Consider the following 15,465-nt stretch of genomic DNA (forward strand, 5'->3'; position numbering starts at 1 on the left):
TCTTTTCCATATAGGGTCTAGTGAGTTTCTTGGGATCATGTCTTCGCTTTATATAGTTTTATCAAAAATATGAACCCATCTAGACCTTGGAAAGAAAGTAGTTTTTCTTCTCTTTTTCTTTTCTTTTCTCTATTTTGTAGTGTTTCTTGACGTGATGTGATGTGATCAGATCCCCTGTGAAGGTTTTCCTGGGGTGGGGCAGAGAGAGACCACGGCAATCATTTTTCATACTGGAAAACTGACCCTGCCTCCTGATGCCCTGTTGTGTGTCTGTCCAACAGGGAGTTCTGTCCAACATCTCTTCCATCACCGACCTCGGCGGCTTTGATCCGGTTTGGCTCTTCCTCGTGGTGGGAGGAGTGATGTTCATCCTGGGATTTGCTGGGTGCATTGGAGCTCTGCGAGAAAACACTTTCCTTCTCAAGTTTGTAAGTATCGTACTCCACTTACACACCGAGAGCCAGACCCTCATCTCACATCAGGAGGACACCCTGTCGAGGCAGGAGTGAGCCACAACCGGGGGCACTGGGAATACTGTGGCCTGGGTAATGCTTCTCTTTTAGGAGAGCACTTTGGATGCCCAGCACCACCCTCCTCTACCCGTGTGCCTGCGTGCTAAGTTACTAAGCTGTGTTTGACTCTTTGCGACCCTGTGGACTGTAGCCTCCAGGCTCCTCTGTCCATGGGATTCTCCAGACAAGAATACTGTGAGTGGGTTGCCATGCCCTTCTCCAGGGGATTTTCTGGACCCAGGGGTTGAACCCATGTCTCTTATGTCTCTTGCATTGGTGGGTGGGTTCTTTATCACTAACACCACCTGGGAAGCTCCCTCTACCCGTGGCTCCTTAATAACATCAGCACCACCATGGAGGTTTTGTACATAGATATCACAAGTTTGCAGTCCAGCCCCGAAAGTAGCTATAGGACTAAAGTAGGCCTGTATATGTATCTAGTTTTCTTCTTTTGGGTGATTTTTGCCCCCTCTTTTAAGCACATAGTCAGTAGAAAGCTGACTGACTTTCAGGTGGTCGGTTCAGAGAAGCCAGACATAAGCACAGTGGCTGTGACCTGTCCAGATTAAATCTGTTAAACAGTAGGTTCTGGTGACTATAGAGAAACAGTAAACACACACTTCCTGTGTTCTCTGCTAGTGCAAAGGCCGCCTTTGTGTGACCAGCATAATTTTTCGATCGCTTATAGGATATTTGGTGTGATCTGTTAGCATGAATATTTTTGGAGGAGTTTGACTCAGGGGTAGGTAAGTACTAAAAGTCAAGAATGAAAAGGAAAAGCCTCTTCCTTTGGAGATTTCTTCCACAGGAGATCAAAATGGCATGTGCTTCCCTCTGTGTCTCTGAAGTCAGTTTGGTAGGTATAGTCAGTGGTCAGGAGTGTACCTGTCTATCCGGAGCTTAGCATTCTGGTGGGTATCTGTCTCATAGCACAACAGCATCCACGTCCCTCTCCAAGAACAGAAAAATGAATTTAAATTAAAAAAAAAAAAAAAACAACCCATCTTTCCATGTTGAGGGGAGACCGTGGGACTTGGAGAGATCCGCACTGGTGTCCCAGCCGCTGTCCCTGGCTCCTCCTCTCCGTCTGCTGATGCAGCATCGTCTAGGGACATGCTCACCTAAAACAAGAGCATCAGCTGGAGCTGGTCCCAACAGCCATGCTGCCTGAGACTCCCATCTTAGCACTTTCACCACGTTGCCTCTGGCATCTTTTCTTGAATTTCCCTAAGAAAAGCAGACTCAGTTTCATCATCTGTGCCCCCAGGCTAACTCTTTTTGAATTTCAGCGCCTCTGCCTCAGACAAGGTTCTGGAGGCTGTTTAACTTAAAAGTTCGTATAACTCATGCTAATAGGGAAAAGCAAGGATTGCTTGGTCCTGTGTACAATTTAATGAGCGCTTGGTTCTCTGTTCTTAATATGTAGGTCTGTGTTGCAAGTAAAGACTATTCCTGCAATGTGAGAGAGCTGGGTTCAATCCCTGGGTTGGGAAGATCCACTGGAGAAGGAAATGGCAACCCACTCTAGTATTCTTGCCTGGAGAATCCCTGTGGACAGAAGGACCTGGCAGGCTACAATCCATGGGGTCACAGACAGTCAGACGTGAACTGAGCGACTAATCACAGCACAACCACATGTTGCAAATAGTTTTACACACACACACACACACACTCACACTCACACTCACACTTTATTCCCCACCTAGTCTTGATATCTGGAGTCCTCAGGAGAGCTTTGTCCCTACCAACCCACCAGTCTTCTTGACATGAGATATTTCTAAATGTTTGAGCTCACCTCACTCAGCTTTTCTATAGCCTCAGTGGCCTCGGATCATACTTACTGCTGGCCACTGTTTTATCAGTGTTCGTCTCCTTTTCCCCTTTAATGTGATTTACTTGCACATGGTTTAGTTTATAAGGGTAGTATCTTTAGTAGATGTGATGATTTTTGTAGTGGAAGATACCAGAGTTAACTGAACAGACAGAAATACATACATTTCTCTAGATTAGCATCTTAATTTACGAAGTCCCACATTGAAAATGAAGAGAATTGTTCTGTTTCTTGTTTTTTGTTTTTGTTTTTTTTTTTAAGACTTGGAGAATATTTTAAATGCCCTCTCTCTCCACTTAGTACAATCAAAACTGGCCTAGAATATGCTTTGAGCAGGAGCTGTGACAGAAGCAGGAAGTAAATGTCAACACAGCTCCAAACAGCCTCAAAGGTTGGATGCCAGAAGGCTAAGAGAACTGCTGAGGGAAATCCAGGAGCTGGGAATGGAGCTTCCTGGTTGACTGAGGCCCTGAGATGAAGCCTGTGCGTCAGTCTCTGCCCCATAGGAAATGGGGGAAATTAGCATCTGAGGGAGGCAGATTTCTGCCAAATACTTGAGAATTTTATTTGGACTCAATTTCTGATTATGTACAATATGATTCATTATGGGAAACCATACCAGAGTGACTGGAAAGTGAGCTTACCTCTATGATGGAGGCAAGGACAGACATCTGATTGATACCTTTGCATGGCCTCTGGTTTGCCTGTACACACCTGTGCACCAGCTATGGTCTTTCTCATTCCTATAGTGTGTTGTCTGTTATATTTACATGTGTAGAGTACTCCCTGATAAGGGAGGGAGTCGTTTTATGTGGTGGGGTAGGCACTGTGTGAAAAAGTGATAGGATTTTTTTCCTCTCTTTTTTCTAGATTAAGGAGAGCTTACTTTGAAATTATTGGTACTACTGACGACTGTTAAGAGCTGTTTAGATTCCTTTTCTGGTGAACTCACCAAGGACCGATAGCCAAGAGCTCTGTGGAACCTGAGGGGCTGAGCTAGAAGGTCTAGAACTGTGGCCTAAACCATGGGGTCCTAGACTTTGGCAGGCCCTTCTTTCTTCCTTCGAAACCCTCCGTCCCCTCCCTCTTGCCCCTCCTCCAAGCATTTTGGATAAACACTGTCTAACATGGAAAGACCTGGCTCCACGGTCCTCTGCAACCCCCGACCCCAATCACAGAAGACTGTGGGCTCTCTGGGGGCAGGGCTGTGGTCCTACCTGCCCTTGACTCTGCAAGGCCCACCCAGGCCAGGGCCTGCGCTCTCGGGGGCCATTCAGTAGATGTTTGTTAAATTAAAAAAAGCATTTTTAAAATTTTTGTAAGCAAATCACGACACTTTCTTTGCACCCCTCGCCAGTGTGTTTTCCTCTCCTGAGCGCCTTGCTGTCTGCTCGATGAATGCAGACACAGCGGCAGCTTTCGCGCCTTTCCCCCTAGCCACTCAGTGAGTGGCAGGAGCCCAGCAGAACGGGTGGCCCCAGTGTTACCCTCTCTTCCCTTGTCACCAGAAGTTTACCCTCTGGTCCTTTACAGCTTCATTTCTCATAATCCGTTTGAGTGAAATAGTTTGCAAAGGGTGAGAATGTGGGGGTGGGAGGAGGCGGAAAGAAGCATGGGCGTGAGCGGGATGTAGATATGACTAAGATGAGGCACTTCTGGGTGTGTTAGATGAAAGGGAAATTTCTCCAGATTTATGGGCAATGACCGTGTATCCTGTGGTCTCCAGCCTTCTTCTTAAATTCTTATTGTCTACGTCAGCCGGAAGTCTTCCTCTGGCTGTGTGTTGATGTTATTTAAAATATCACGAGCCTGGTGCTTCACAAGGGAAGGCTGGCATGGCTCGCATTCCCAAGAAAGTGCTCAAGCCAGTGGTTTCATTTTATTTTCATGATGGGAAATTTTGTTCGTGTCACAGCTTACCTCCTCCCCACCCCCTGCTCCCCACCAACTTCCTCTTTGACCTCTTCATCTAAGATGAACACATCTCTTTTACCCTATGTAGCAGGTGCAAAGGGGAATTAAAAAAATGGTGTCCTGAATCCAGAAAAGGAATATATTGCATCCAGAATCAAGGCCACAGTAGCAAATGACAGACAGTCTTAAAAAAATTGGGATAATTTATCTTTCAACATTACAAAAGCTTACCAGAGGTAGGGGCAGGTCATTGTTCAAGCGTCTGACAAGTGCATTAATCAGGAGAAACTCATTAGGCGTTAATGTGGGTCTAATGAGAGATTCCTATTATCCATGTTTGCTTATGGGCTTTGTTGGTTAATTACCAAAATGGAACACCAGAGCCCCTAAAATATGATTATGAAATGATTTTTAGAAATTCTTTTTTGGAGTGTAATACTCTATTAATGAATCTTAAGAAATTGAAGGTTATCTTCTTTGGGCATGGGTAATAACCCAGTATAATTACAAACCTTTTTAGAAGAAACCATTTAACTATATATGACCAAAAATAGCACTTATAACTGTTCTCTCTGTGTCTTTTGTTTTAGTTTTCTGTGTTCCTGGGAATTATTTTCTTCCTGGAGCTCACTGCTGGGGTTCTGGCATTTGTTTTCAAAGACTGGATCAAAGACCAGCTGTATTTCTTTATAAACAACAACATCAGAGCATACAGGGATGACATAGATTTGCAGAACCTCATAGACTTCACCCAGGAATATGTAAGTTTAAATGTGGCTTATTTTCAGGTTGAAAGCCTTCTTGGAAGGATGAACCCAATGAATGTTCCTCCTGGCTTCTGCGTCTGCCAGTTGCAACCTACCTCTGACTCTTCTGCATGTGTTTTTTCATTTGTTCGCTTGTTTTCTAACTTGCTGTATAACTTACATGATTTGTATTCTAATGGGAAATGTCTGATTTTTCACTTATCTCAGTTTCTACTAAGAACAAAGAAGAAAACTCTTAGGCAAAGAGGCTATCATCAAGGGTGCTCACTCCTGTCAACATTTGAAGACTCTTGTTTTGCTATAGGTTTACCCTCTTTTTTGGCAGAGGGGAGGTTAAATGTGGATTTTTTCTATTCTTGGTCCCCTTTTTGGTCATTCTCCATGCTTCATATCTCATAATAATGTACGTAGCAATAGAATATTTATCCACCAAGTTCCTAAAATTATGCTTATCCAAATACCTGAAACTGAAAACTGAGAAACTTCTAAGCCTTGGTGACTTGTCACGAGTGAGTAATCTGTAGAGTAGAGCTGCCTCCCATTCTAGTTTCTCAACGTGTCTGTGAGACAGTGGCCTCTGCGGTGCAAATGAGGCAACAGATGCCCTGTTCCACTCAAAATGCAACATGGTATAAACCAGAAGACACACAGCAAGTGCCAAAATCACATCAGCTAAGGGACCTTGAGCTAAAAGGACCTTGAGCTGTTTCCCTAAGAGTAAAATGGAAATAATAGTAGCCGCTGTTTTAACTCATGGGGACGTTCTGACACTAATAAGAGGTACACGGGTTTGTATTAGGCTTCAGGTGTTATTGTCCTGCAAACTGACAGCCTTTATCTGCATGCACTGAAAAGCTAGATGGCGGAGCAGACCTGATCAGCTGTGTCCATTGACATTCATGTATGTGTCGTGTATGTGGCAGAACTGGAGGCCAGACAGAAACTCAGTGGGCCAGTGGCTGTCTCTCGGCTGGCTGGTTTTCCAGAGTGAGCTGGATCCCTTTGATAAAGGGAGGAGAGGGCTGTGTTGGTGCTTGCCGTGGGGGAGGCCCCCTGCCCTGATAGGCACTCAGAAGTGAGCTGAATTGTGCTGGTTTTGTTTTATGATGCAACGACTGTCCTGGAGCCTACTGTCCCTCAGGTGTGAAATTAAACCCTGATTCATTTCCTCAGCAGACTTGACTGTTTTGTTGGGTCATAATGGATGCAAGCTCACACCTTGCCAAGTATTATTGCTGACTAGTTTGCATGACAGATCTGATGGAGCTTTGTAGGCCAACTGGAGATGTACAACCCAAGCCTTCGGAGGATCCAATGAGCTGGAAGAACATGCGGATACACGTTCTCTTGAGATGCTGTCTGCTTTATATTGGAATTCTGTTATTTCATGTGATTTCACTTTTCTCTCTTGGATTTTAATACTTTGAAGTAGCTATTGATCTTGAAACCCTTACGATGGTCAAGGCATGATGTTTATTTAACTCAGAGAAGTTGGACTGGGCCAGCATGGGGGAGTGTCAGAGGGGCTTTTGATGGAGCCACCCTGGAATCTAGCCTTAAGACTCACTGAATTTAACAGCTTGTTTTATTATATTTTAACTGATTGCAGTTTTTAGGTTGAAAATCTAAATCCATGCTCTTGTTTTTAAAAATTCAGAATAGAAACAGATGCAGAATAAAAAGTATGCCTTTCAAACTTGGGGGGTGGTAACGGATATGCTCACTATCTTGCTTGCGACGATGCTTTTATGATGTATAAGTATGTGAAAACGTACCAAGTTATACACTTTAAATATGTGCGTTTTATTGTATGTCAATTCTATCTCAGTAAAATAGATAAAAACTGTGTAGAGATGGAAATTTTAAAAAGAAGTAAACCCATGGATCTCCTACCACAACCCCAGTTGCCGCCTTCAGACACTGCTTGCTGCTTGCTGTCCTAGAGTGTTCCTTCATGGACTTGAACCAAACAGACTTTGCTCTGACTGGGCCCTGCTTGTACAATCCTTCCCTACCCTTCCTCCACCTCCCACCATGGGTCCTGTGGCTTTTTTGGTCATCACCAGCACAGACTTACTACACACCTTCAGCCTTAACTCAGAAGCTTTTACGGTGGCCCTTTAGGTCCGTCTTGGTTTAAAAGTAAAATTCTGGGCCAGAGAGAAGGTTAGAGCTGGCAGAAGCTGGGTGTGGGTCATTCTGCCAGGTGGAGCGTAGGCACCTGGTCGCCGCCAAGTTGAGATGTTCTAATTCTCTCCTGTTTGCTCTAGTGGCAGTGCTGTGGGGCTTTTGGAGCTGATGATTGGAACCTAAATATTTACTTCAATTGCACAGATTCCAATGCAAGTCGAGAGCGATGCGGCGTGCCCTTCTCCTGCTGTACTAAAGACCCTGCGGTAAGTGACTGCCAGAAACCCGCTGGCCGTGCATCACACCGACAGTGTGTATGGGATGAGCGGTTTCTTTTTTTTCTGGAAACCTCTTCTTACCCACCTATTCCTAATTGTAGCTCCTCTTGCAGGGGGTGGGGCGTTAGAGCTCAGATCATCTCAATAGGAGTAATCATATATATATATATATATATATATATATATGTGTATGTTAGTTGCTCAGTCGTGTTCGACTCATGCCCAACGTTAATTTAGCGGTGCGTGCTGGTTCCTGTTCTAAGCCTGTGTGCGTGTTGGCTCATTTCACTTTGGAACCTTCCCGCTGGCAGATACTACCATTATCTTCCCTTTTCAGGTGAAATCAAGGCCCATGGAGTTTACGTAGCTTCCCCAGGTTCGCACTGCTGGCGAGCAATGGGGCCGAGCCTAAACTCAGGAAGCTGCCCATATTGCCTGTATTCCTTCCTCATGAGAAGGATGGGCTTATACGGAAACACTGCGTTGCTTGGGGTTAGTAACCCTTTTCTTGCTGACTTAGCTCTGAAGCAGTCCTAGGAATAGGAGAGGAGTCTGACACAAGCGAGCACGAGACCACTGCAGGAAGACTGTGGCTGCCCACACTCTTGGCCAGAACGGTGACAGTCACTGCAGTTTGTATTTTAGGAAAAATTATAAAACCTGTCCACAAGCCACCCTCTTTACTGTGGGTTTGATTGTATTTTGAGTCAAATTATTTGTCTGGTATAGTGAATGTGTCTCAGTCTAGTCAGACTCTGCAACCCCATGGACTGTAGCCCGCCAGGCTCCTCGGTCCATGGAATTCTCCACGCAAGGATACTGGAGTGGGTTGCCATTCCCTTCCCCAGGAGATCTTCCCAGCCCAGGGATCGAACCCAGACCTCCCTCATTGCAGGCAGATTCTTTTGTCTGAGCCATCAGGGAAGTCTGATACATAGTATGGCTTAAAGTGCAACTCCCCAGCTGTATATAAAAGCCAGAATTGAAGGTTAGAACAGTAAATGTGAGAGAGAAGGTGCCCTTGGCCTTTCCTTGCTCCTCAGCCTCTCTCTGACCGGTCAACCCCCCGGTGTCTTCCCCCAGACCCACCCTTCCCTACAAGGGACAGGGCCACATGAGTGCTGATTTCAGTGGCTGGTTCTCCCCTGCAAGGTGGGTGGTGTGGGGCTCTTTAAAAGGGGCCGTTGTTCATCTGTAAAAACACTGGATTATTATGCTATGCCCCTGAAGCTAATATTGTAAATCAACTATCCTTCAATTTAAAAAATGAAAAGAGAGAGAGAAGGGGACAGTGGTCTCAGGTAGCAAAGGAGAACTTCCCTAGGCTCAGCCTGGGCTGTTCTCTTTGTCTGAAGGAGACTGAGAATCGGTGAGGACTGCGCTCTGGACCCTCCCCTGGAAAGCCAGCCTTCCTCACCAGCTCCCTTCTCCTTTCCCCTGGGAGGACTGGGAGGCAAGAGCGCACCCAGCACAGAGTCCAGGGCGCCCGCCCGCCCAGGCAGCAGGCACAGCTGCACTCTGTCTGTCTCCTGCCTCTGCCCTGAGTGAATATTCCAGCAGAATTCTGAAGATTCTCAGAAGATGCCACCCCCACCTATCAATTGCAGATCCTTTGGGACGAGATGTCTCATTCCATAAATGCTAAGCTAGTAAAATCCCCCGCATGCCCTGCTGAGGAGACGCATACACAAACCTGAAACGGCAGAACCCACATCTCTTCTCAGGCCTGTGAGGTGTCGGAGCGCCTGTCCACACACGTGTGGTCAGGGCGTTGCTTTTAATTATCAGAATTACTTGTTCTCGTGGAAAAACCATTTAAACAATACACAAGTGTATGTATTGTATCTTAGACACTTGGTCGTGTTTGACACTGTGTGACCCCATGGACTGTAGCCCGCCAAGCTTCTCTGTCCATGGAATTTTCCCGGCAAGAATAGCCTGGAAAAATGGAGTGAGCTGACTTTCCTTTCTCCAGGGAATCTTCCTGTCTCAGGGATCAACCCTTGGTCTCCTGCATTGCAGGTAGATTCTTTACTGTCTGAGCCACCAGAGAAGCAAGTATACTAGTATATAGATTCAAAAATAGAATTCCCCACTGGAGAGCATAAATGGAGACAATCATTATGAAAGTCACTAGAAGAAACTTTTAACCGTGGTTTTTGTCTGTCTCCAGTTCCCTAAACCCATAAGCTTCTTGAGGTTATCAACTTTGAGTTCAGAGACTCCCTCATAATGGAATTGCTAGTCTTTCTGATATTTCCTGAGTCTCAGTTTTCCTCATTTGGAAAGGAAGGAATATTTAATACCTCCTGAGGATGGTTATAATAATTCTATGGAATTTTCTGTGAAAGTGTTTATTGGGACATCTGTGTGCCCAAATAAACATTTTGTAACCAACATTTAGCAGGGATCTTCTGCTGAGTGTGGATGGACTTTCTGTCTGACAAGAGTGAATTTCAGTTTTCTCTTTCTTTTCTCCACCAGGAAGATGTCATCAACACTCAGTGTGGCTATGATGCCAGGCAAAAACCAGTAAGTGGAATCCCGTCTTGTCGCTTAGCACGAAGGGTGTTGGAGGAGCTTTTTAATTCGTGTGGTGACGCTGTGCTCTCCTTTCCCCTGTGAAGGAAGTTGATCAGCAGATCGTAATCTACACGAAAGGCTGTGTGCCCCAGTTTGAGAAGTGGTTGCAGGACAACCTAACCATTGTGGCTGGCATTTTCATAGGCATTGCCTTGCTGCAGGTAAGGCGGCTGTCCCGGGAGATGGTGCCCTGGGAGAGCCCTCACCAGGACAGAGGCTTTGCTTTAGTCCCTCCACGTCACAGTTGTTAAGACACCTTGGAGGGCTGGGGAACAAACCTCAACTCTATTTGGTTTGTATTTTGTTAAGGCTGTGATGTTAGATGCTACTATCCTGAAAGACTTTAGGGAACCTTTCTTCCTTTTCAAGATGGAAAAATTGCTGGGGTCACTAATTGCCTGCTGGCTTTCCAGCATTTCCATGGGGTTAGTGATGTGCCATTGTGACAGCTGATCAGACAGGAATGGTCAGATGGAGAGCCTTGCCCAGTGGCCCAGGCTAAGGTTTTTTGGAGTTTCTCAGACACTCTGTGCTCCTTTCTCTCTCTGGATCATCTTTCCAAAGTACTGGGAAGGAAAGAGAGCACCCACTTTTCCTCCTGGGAAGCCCCAAGAACTGGGCTTTTCTTTTTGTGGAGATGTGATACTTTCAACAGAGAGGGCCACAAATGAGGCACAATGATTGAAAGAAATTAAAGAAGACCTGAATAAATGGAAAGTCATCCATTGTCATAGACTGGAAGATTTAATATTGTGAAGGTGGCAATACTCTCCAAGTTGATCTACAAGATTCAGTGCGGCCCCTGCCAAAATGACAACTGGCTTATTTACAGAAAGGGACAAGCTGATCCTACAATTCATGTGGAAATTCAAGGGACCCAGAATAACAAAGCACACTTTAAAAAGCACAAGGTTGGAGAACTCATACTTCCCAATTCAAAACTTTTGTCAGAGCTACAGTAATCAAGATAGTGTATACTGGCGTATTGTTGGACATATAGTTTAGTGGAATGGAACTGAAAGTTCAAAAAAACCCTCTAGTCTATGGTCAGCTGACTTTTTTTGACCAGGGAACCAAGACCATTCAGTGGGGAAAGAATGGTCTTTTCAGCAAATGGTGTTGGGTTGTTTATACAAAAGACTGCATTTGGATCCCTAATCACATATAAAAATTAACTCAGAACTGATCAAATACCTAAATGTAAAAGGTAAAGCTATAAAAGTTTTAGAAGAAAGTATAGGTGTAAATCTTTGTGATCTTGAATTAGACAAGTGTTTTCTTAGATATAATGCTAAAAGCACAAGCAACCAAAAAGAGTGGATAAATTGGACTTCATCAAAATTAAAAACTTCTGTGCTGAAAAGGATACAATTGAGAAAGTGAAAAGAAAGCCCACAAAATGGGAGAAAAAATTTTGCATATCAGTGCATCTGTTCAGGGTCCTGTGTATAGAATATATAAAGAACAACTCAACTATTAAAAAAAAAAGACAAAGCCTATTTAAAGGTGAGCAAAGGATTTGAATAGACATTACTCTGAAGAAGATACACATTAGCTCTTTGTAATGACATCGTTAATTATTAGAGAAATTCAGAACCACAATGAGATACCACTTCATACATATTAGGTTGGCTATGATAAAGACAGACATTAATAAGAACTGGTTAGGATGTAGAGAAATTGGAACCCTCAAACATCACTAAGGGGAATGAAATGGACACAGTATCTTTGGAAAACAATTTGCTAGTTCATGAGAAAATTAGAGTAACCATATGACTCAGCAATTTGGCTCCTAGGTATGTATGTGCCCCAAAGTACTGAAAGCATGTTTACCCAAAAACTTGTACATCCATGTTCATAGCAGCATTATTTGCAATAGCCGAAAAGTGGAAACCATCCACATGTCCATCATCTGATGAATGGATAAACAAAATGAAGTTTGTCCATATAATGGAATATTATTCAGCCATCAAAAGAATCAAGCTACTGTTGCAACATGGATGAACTTTGAAGACATTTCACTCCATGAAAGCAGACCAACAGAAAGGCTGTGTATTATAGGATTCTGTTTATATGTCCAAAATAAGCAGATCCACAGAGACAGAAAATAGTGTTTTCTAGGACTGCCAGGATGAGGGGGATGGTGGGCTGACTGTCCCAGGGTACAGAATTCCTTTGGGGGGTAATGAAAGTGTTCTGGATTCAGATAGTGTGGTGATGGTCGCACATTTTCATGAATGTACTGAGAATCACTACATTGTACACTTTAAAAGGATGAATTCTGTGGGATGTGAATTCTATCTCAATTTTGATCCCACTGCTGGGCATACACACCGACGAAACCAGGACTGAAAGAGACACGTGTACCCCAGTGTTCATCCCAGCACTGTTTACAATAGCCAGGACATGGAAGCAACCTAGATTAGATGTCCATCAGCAGATGAACGGATAAGAAAGCTGTGGTACATATACACAATGGAGTATTACTCAGCCATTAAAAAGAATACATTTGAGTCTGTTCTAATGAGGTGGATGAAACTGGAGCCTATTATACAGAGTGAAGTAAGCCAGAAAGAAAAACACCAATACAGTATACTAACGCATATATATGGAATTTAGAAAGATGGCAATGATAACCCTGTATGTGAGACAGCAAAAGAGACACAGATGTGTAGAACAGTCTTTTGGACTCTGTGGGAGAGGAAGAGGGTGGGATGATTTGGGAGAATGGCATTGAAACATGTATAATATCATATATGAAATGAATCACCAGTCCAGGTTCAATGCATGATACTGGATGCTTGGGGCTGGTGCACTGGGATGACCCAGAGGGATGGTACAGGAAGGGAGGAGGGAGGGGGGTTCAGGATGGGGAACACGTGTATACCTGTGGCGGATTCATGTTGATGTATGGCAAAACCAATACAATATTGTAAAGTAATTAACCTCCAATTAAATAAATTTATATTTAAAAAAATGAGAGTCAGTAGCCAAAAGAAAAAGCCTAAACTTTCCGCCATCCCTACCTTTCTCAGATCTTCGGAATCTGCCTGGCCCAGAACTTGGTGAGTGATATCGAGGCTGTCAGGGCTAGCTGGTAAAGCGCCTGCCACAGCCACTTCCAGACACTGGACAGACCCAGCCTTCCTGACCCTCCAGTGCGCCCACCTGACACCCATGCTGCACGGACTCTGACCTCAGAGGCATCCCGCAATCCCAACTGATGGAGCTGCCAAGAACTTAGTTTTGGTGGGGGGTAAAACTGGGAAATGCTGCTCACTGACAGAATTAAAAAATAACCAGTATGAAAGTCTTTGCGCCATGAATCTCTACTGTAGCCATGAATTTCTGGAAGGTTGGATACTTACCAAATGAAAAAAAAAGGAAGGGTGGGGGAGCCAGATGTACTAAGTTTGTGGAAGAGTTGTTCCTGCTTCAGTGATGGGAAGGCTGTCTTCTGTGCTACAGCCTGAGGAAGTGTGTTATTTCTGAAAGTCAGCCCCTTACCTGGGAGGGGTGTGATTTTAGCATCCCTTCACTGTACGTTTCAAGGAACTGTTAACAACCATCATCCCAGGAAGAGAACAGCTTGCCTTTGGGTTCCCATTTTGTGACTGCATTTGACAAGGAGCTTGGGTGGACTCTTCTGGTCTCTCCTGGCGTGTGTCCTCGTAGAAGCTGTGTATTCCTTGCGTGCTGAGCAGGGGCTTTGGAACATTTCACGATGCTGAGTTCTAGCAGGACAGATCTTTTCTGTAAGTAGGCTTGGGCTTTATTTATCAATGAAATCCAAGGAGAAAGTGAGGTTAACGAAGAGGTAGTGAATGCTGCAGCCCTCCAAATTAGTTTTTGGGTTTTTTTGAAACTCTGGAATACTCTAGGGTTTTGTTTTGTTGTGGGCCCCCCTTTTTTTGTCTTCCAGAAGCGAAAGCTATGATACAGTTTCTCTTAAATTTTAGATTTTTTTTTTTTTACTCAGCTCGAATATTAATTTTTTATATAATCTCTCTGCATGACCTGTGAATCTGAATCCACCAGCTCCTTTTCATGCCGTCTATTCCTACAAGGCTTTATAAACGTTCTTCTGTCAGGATTTATTTCGTGGGTCTGCAGCCTTGAGTGGTGTGTCCTGTCCTCCATCTGGGAAGGGACCAGCGGGGCGTCTGTGGCCTCAGTGTCTGAACCATGTCGATCGATCGTCATGGCCTCTTCTGCAGGCTCCCTCTTTCTCTGGGAATGGAATTAAACCCAGTTCTGAAATGGTGTTGACAGAGTCAGAAGCTTCTGATGGTTTTCTCCTTCTGGTTTTTGTTTGTTTTTATGAAACAACAACAAAAACAAACCCAGAGTGCAAGACCAGAGCTGCTTCTGTCCTCAGAGCCGACTCAGCAACAGCATGGCAACGAAGCACAGACGCCTCAAGGGGGAGTGCTGATTGGCCGAGAGTTCTGTGATAAGGTGGGAAACACTTGCAGAGACTGCCGCTCGCCCTGTCCCCTCTCCAGGTGGGGGGTGGGGATGAGTTTTGCCCCCAGAGTTTAATCCTAACTGGTATCTACCAGGATGTCAGCAACCCCGGGGAGCAGATCTTAATCTGTGGGAAAACCGCAGGCATGTCTCACAGAGATGACACATTTGCCCACACAGAACTGGGCAGCCAGCTAGCATAGCTTGTGGAAGCTTAGCAAGGTTTTCCATTGTGGCCCCATGTTGCATCGCTGTGGCTGATGAACGTGTCCGTCTGCTCAGAGAAAGGACAAAAATGCTTTGAAAATCTAGTCTCCAGAGTGAAGGTGTGTATGACTCTGCACGTGTGTTTTTGTGTCTCAGTGTAGTTAAGAGATGTTCATTCCATCTTCTGGCTGTGAGATAATTTTATTTCACCTCTGTCCCCACCACTGTTGTCATTCCATGTTGATTGTCATTCCAACCTGGAGAAGACTTGAGCCCTGTGGTTGGCACTCTTGTTTGTACCTCATTCATTCTCCAGTGAACTCCACCTGACCAGTTGATTCAGAATCAGGCCAGCTTCCCTTCCTTTGGCACATGCATTAAAAGGCCAAACAGCAAGTCCGAGTTCTAAATTTTAATTAATCACCCTTTTTTTTATATACTTGAGAGTGGTTATAATAAAGGCTGTCATTAATAAACTTGGTTCTACCTTACATGGAGTTCTATCTGTCTTCATTCTCTCTTGTGGTTGTGAAATTCTCTAATCCAGTGGTGATCACACATTAGCATGCATTGGAATCTCCTGGAAAGCTTGTTAGCACACAAATTACTGGGTTTGCCACATCCCCAGAATTTCTCATTTAGTGGGTCTTGGGTGGAGCTTGAGAATGTGCATTTTTGACAAGTTTCCAGGTGAACTGTTGCTCCGTGTCTGGGAAAGACACTTGTCAAGGCACCCCTCTGATCAGGTTCTCTCAGAGTGAAAAGAGAGAGAGGGA

General features: G+C 44.5%; 1 protein-coding gene across 1 annotated transcript in view; it reads left to right on the plus strand.

The window, feature by feature from the left end:
* The window catches only part of TSPAN5 (tetraspanin 5), a 183,719-nt gene extending 168,539 nt beyond the window's left edge, over positions 1-15,180 (plus strand). Inside the window, exons 3-8 of the mRNA XM_005681395.3 lie at positions 282-428; positions 4,848-5,018; positions 7,295-7,420; positions 9,917-9,964; positions 10,060-10,176; positions 13,051-15,180. Coding sequence (XP_005681452.1) covers positions 282-428; positions 4,848-5,018; positions 7,295-7,420; positions 9,917-9,964; positions 10,060-10,176; positions 13,051-13,116 — 675 coding nt within the window. The 3' untranslated portion in view covers positions 13,117-15,180. The remainder of the gene's footprint in view (positions 1-281; positions 429-4,847; positions 5,019-7,294; positions 7,421-9,916; positions 9,965-10,059; positions 10,177-13,050) is intronic.

This window comes from Capra hircus, chromosome 6 (assembly GCF_001704415.2).
Source record: "Capra hircus breed San Clemente chromosome 6, ASM170441v1, whole genome shotgun sequence".
In the NCBI taxonomy this organism is placed as follows: Eukaryota; Metazoa; Chordata; class Mammalia; order Artiodactyla; family Bovidae; genus Capra; species Capra hircus.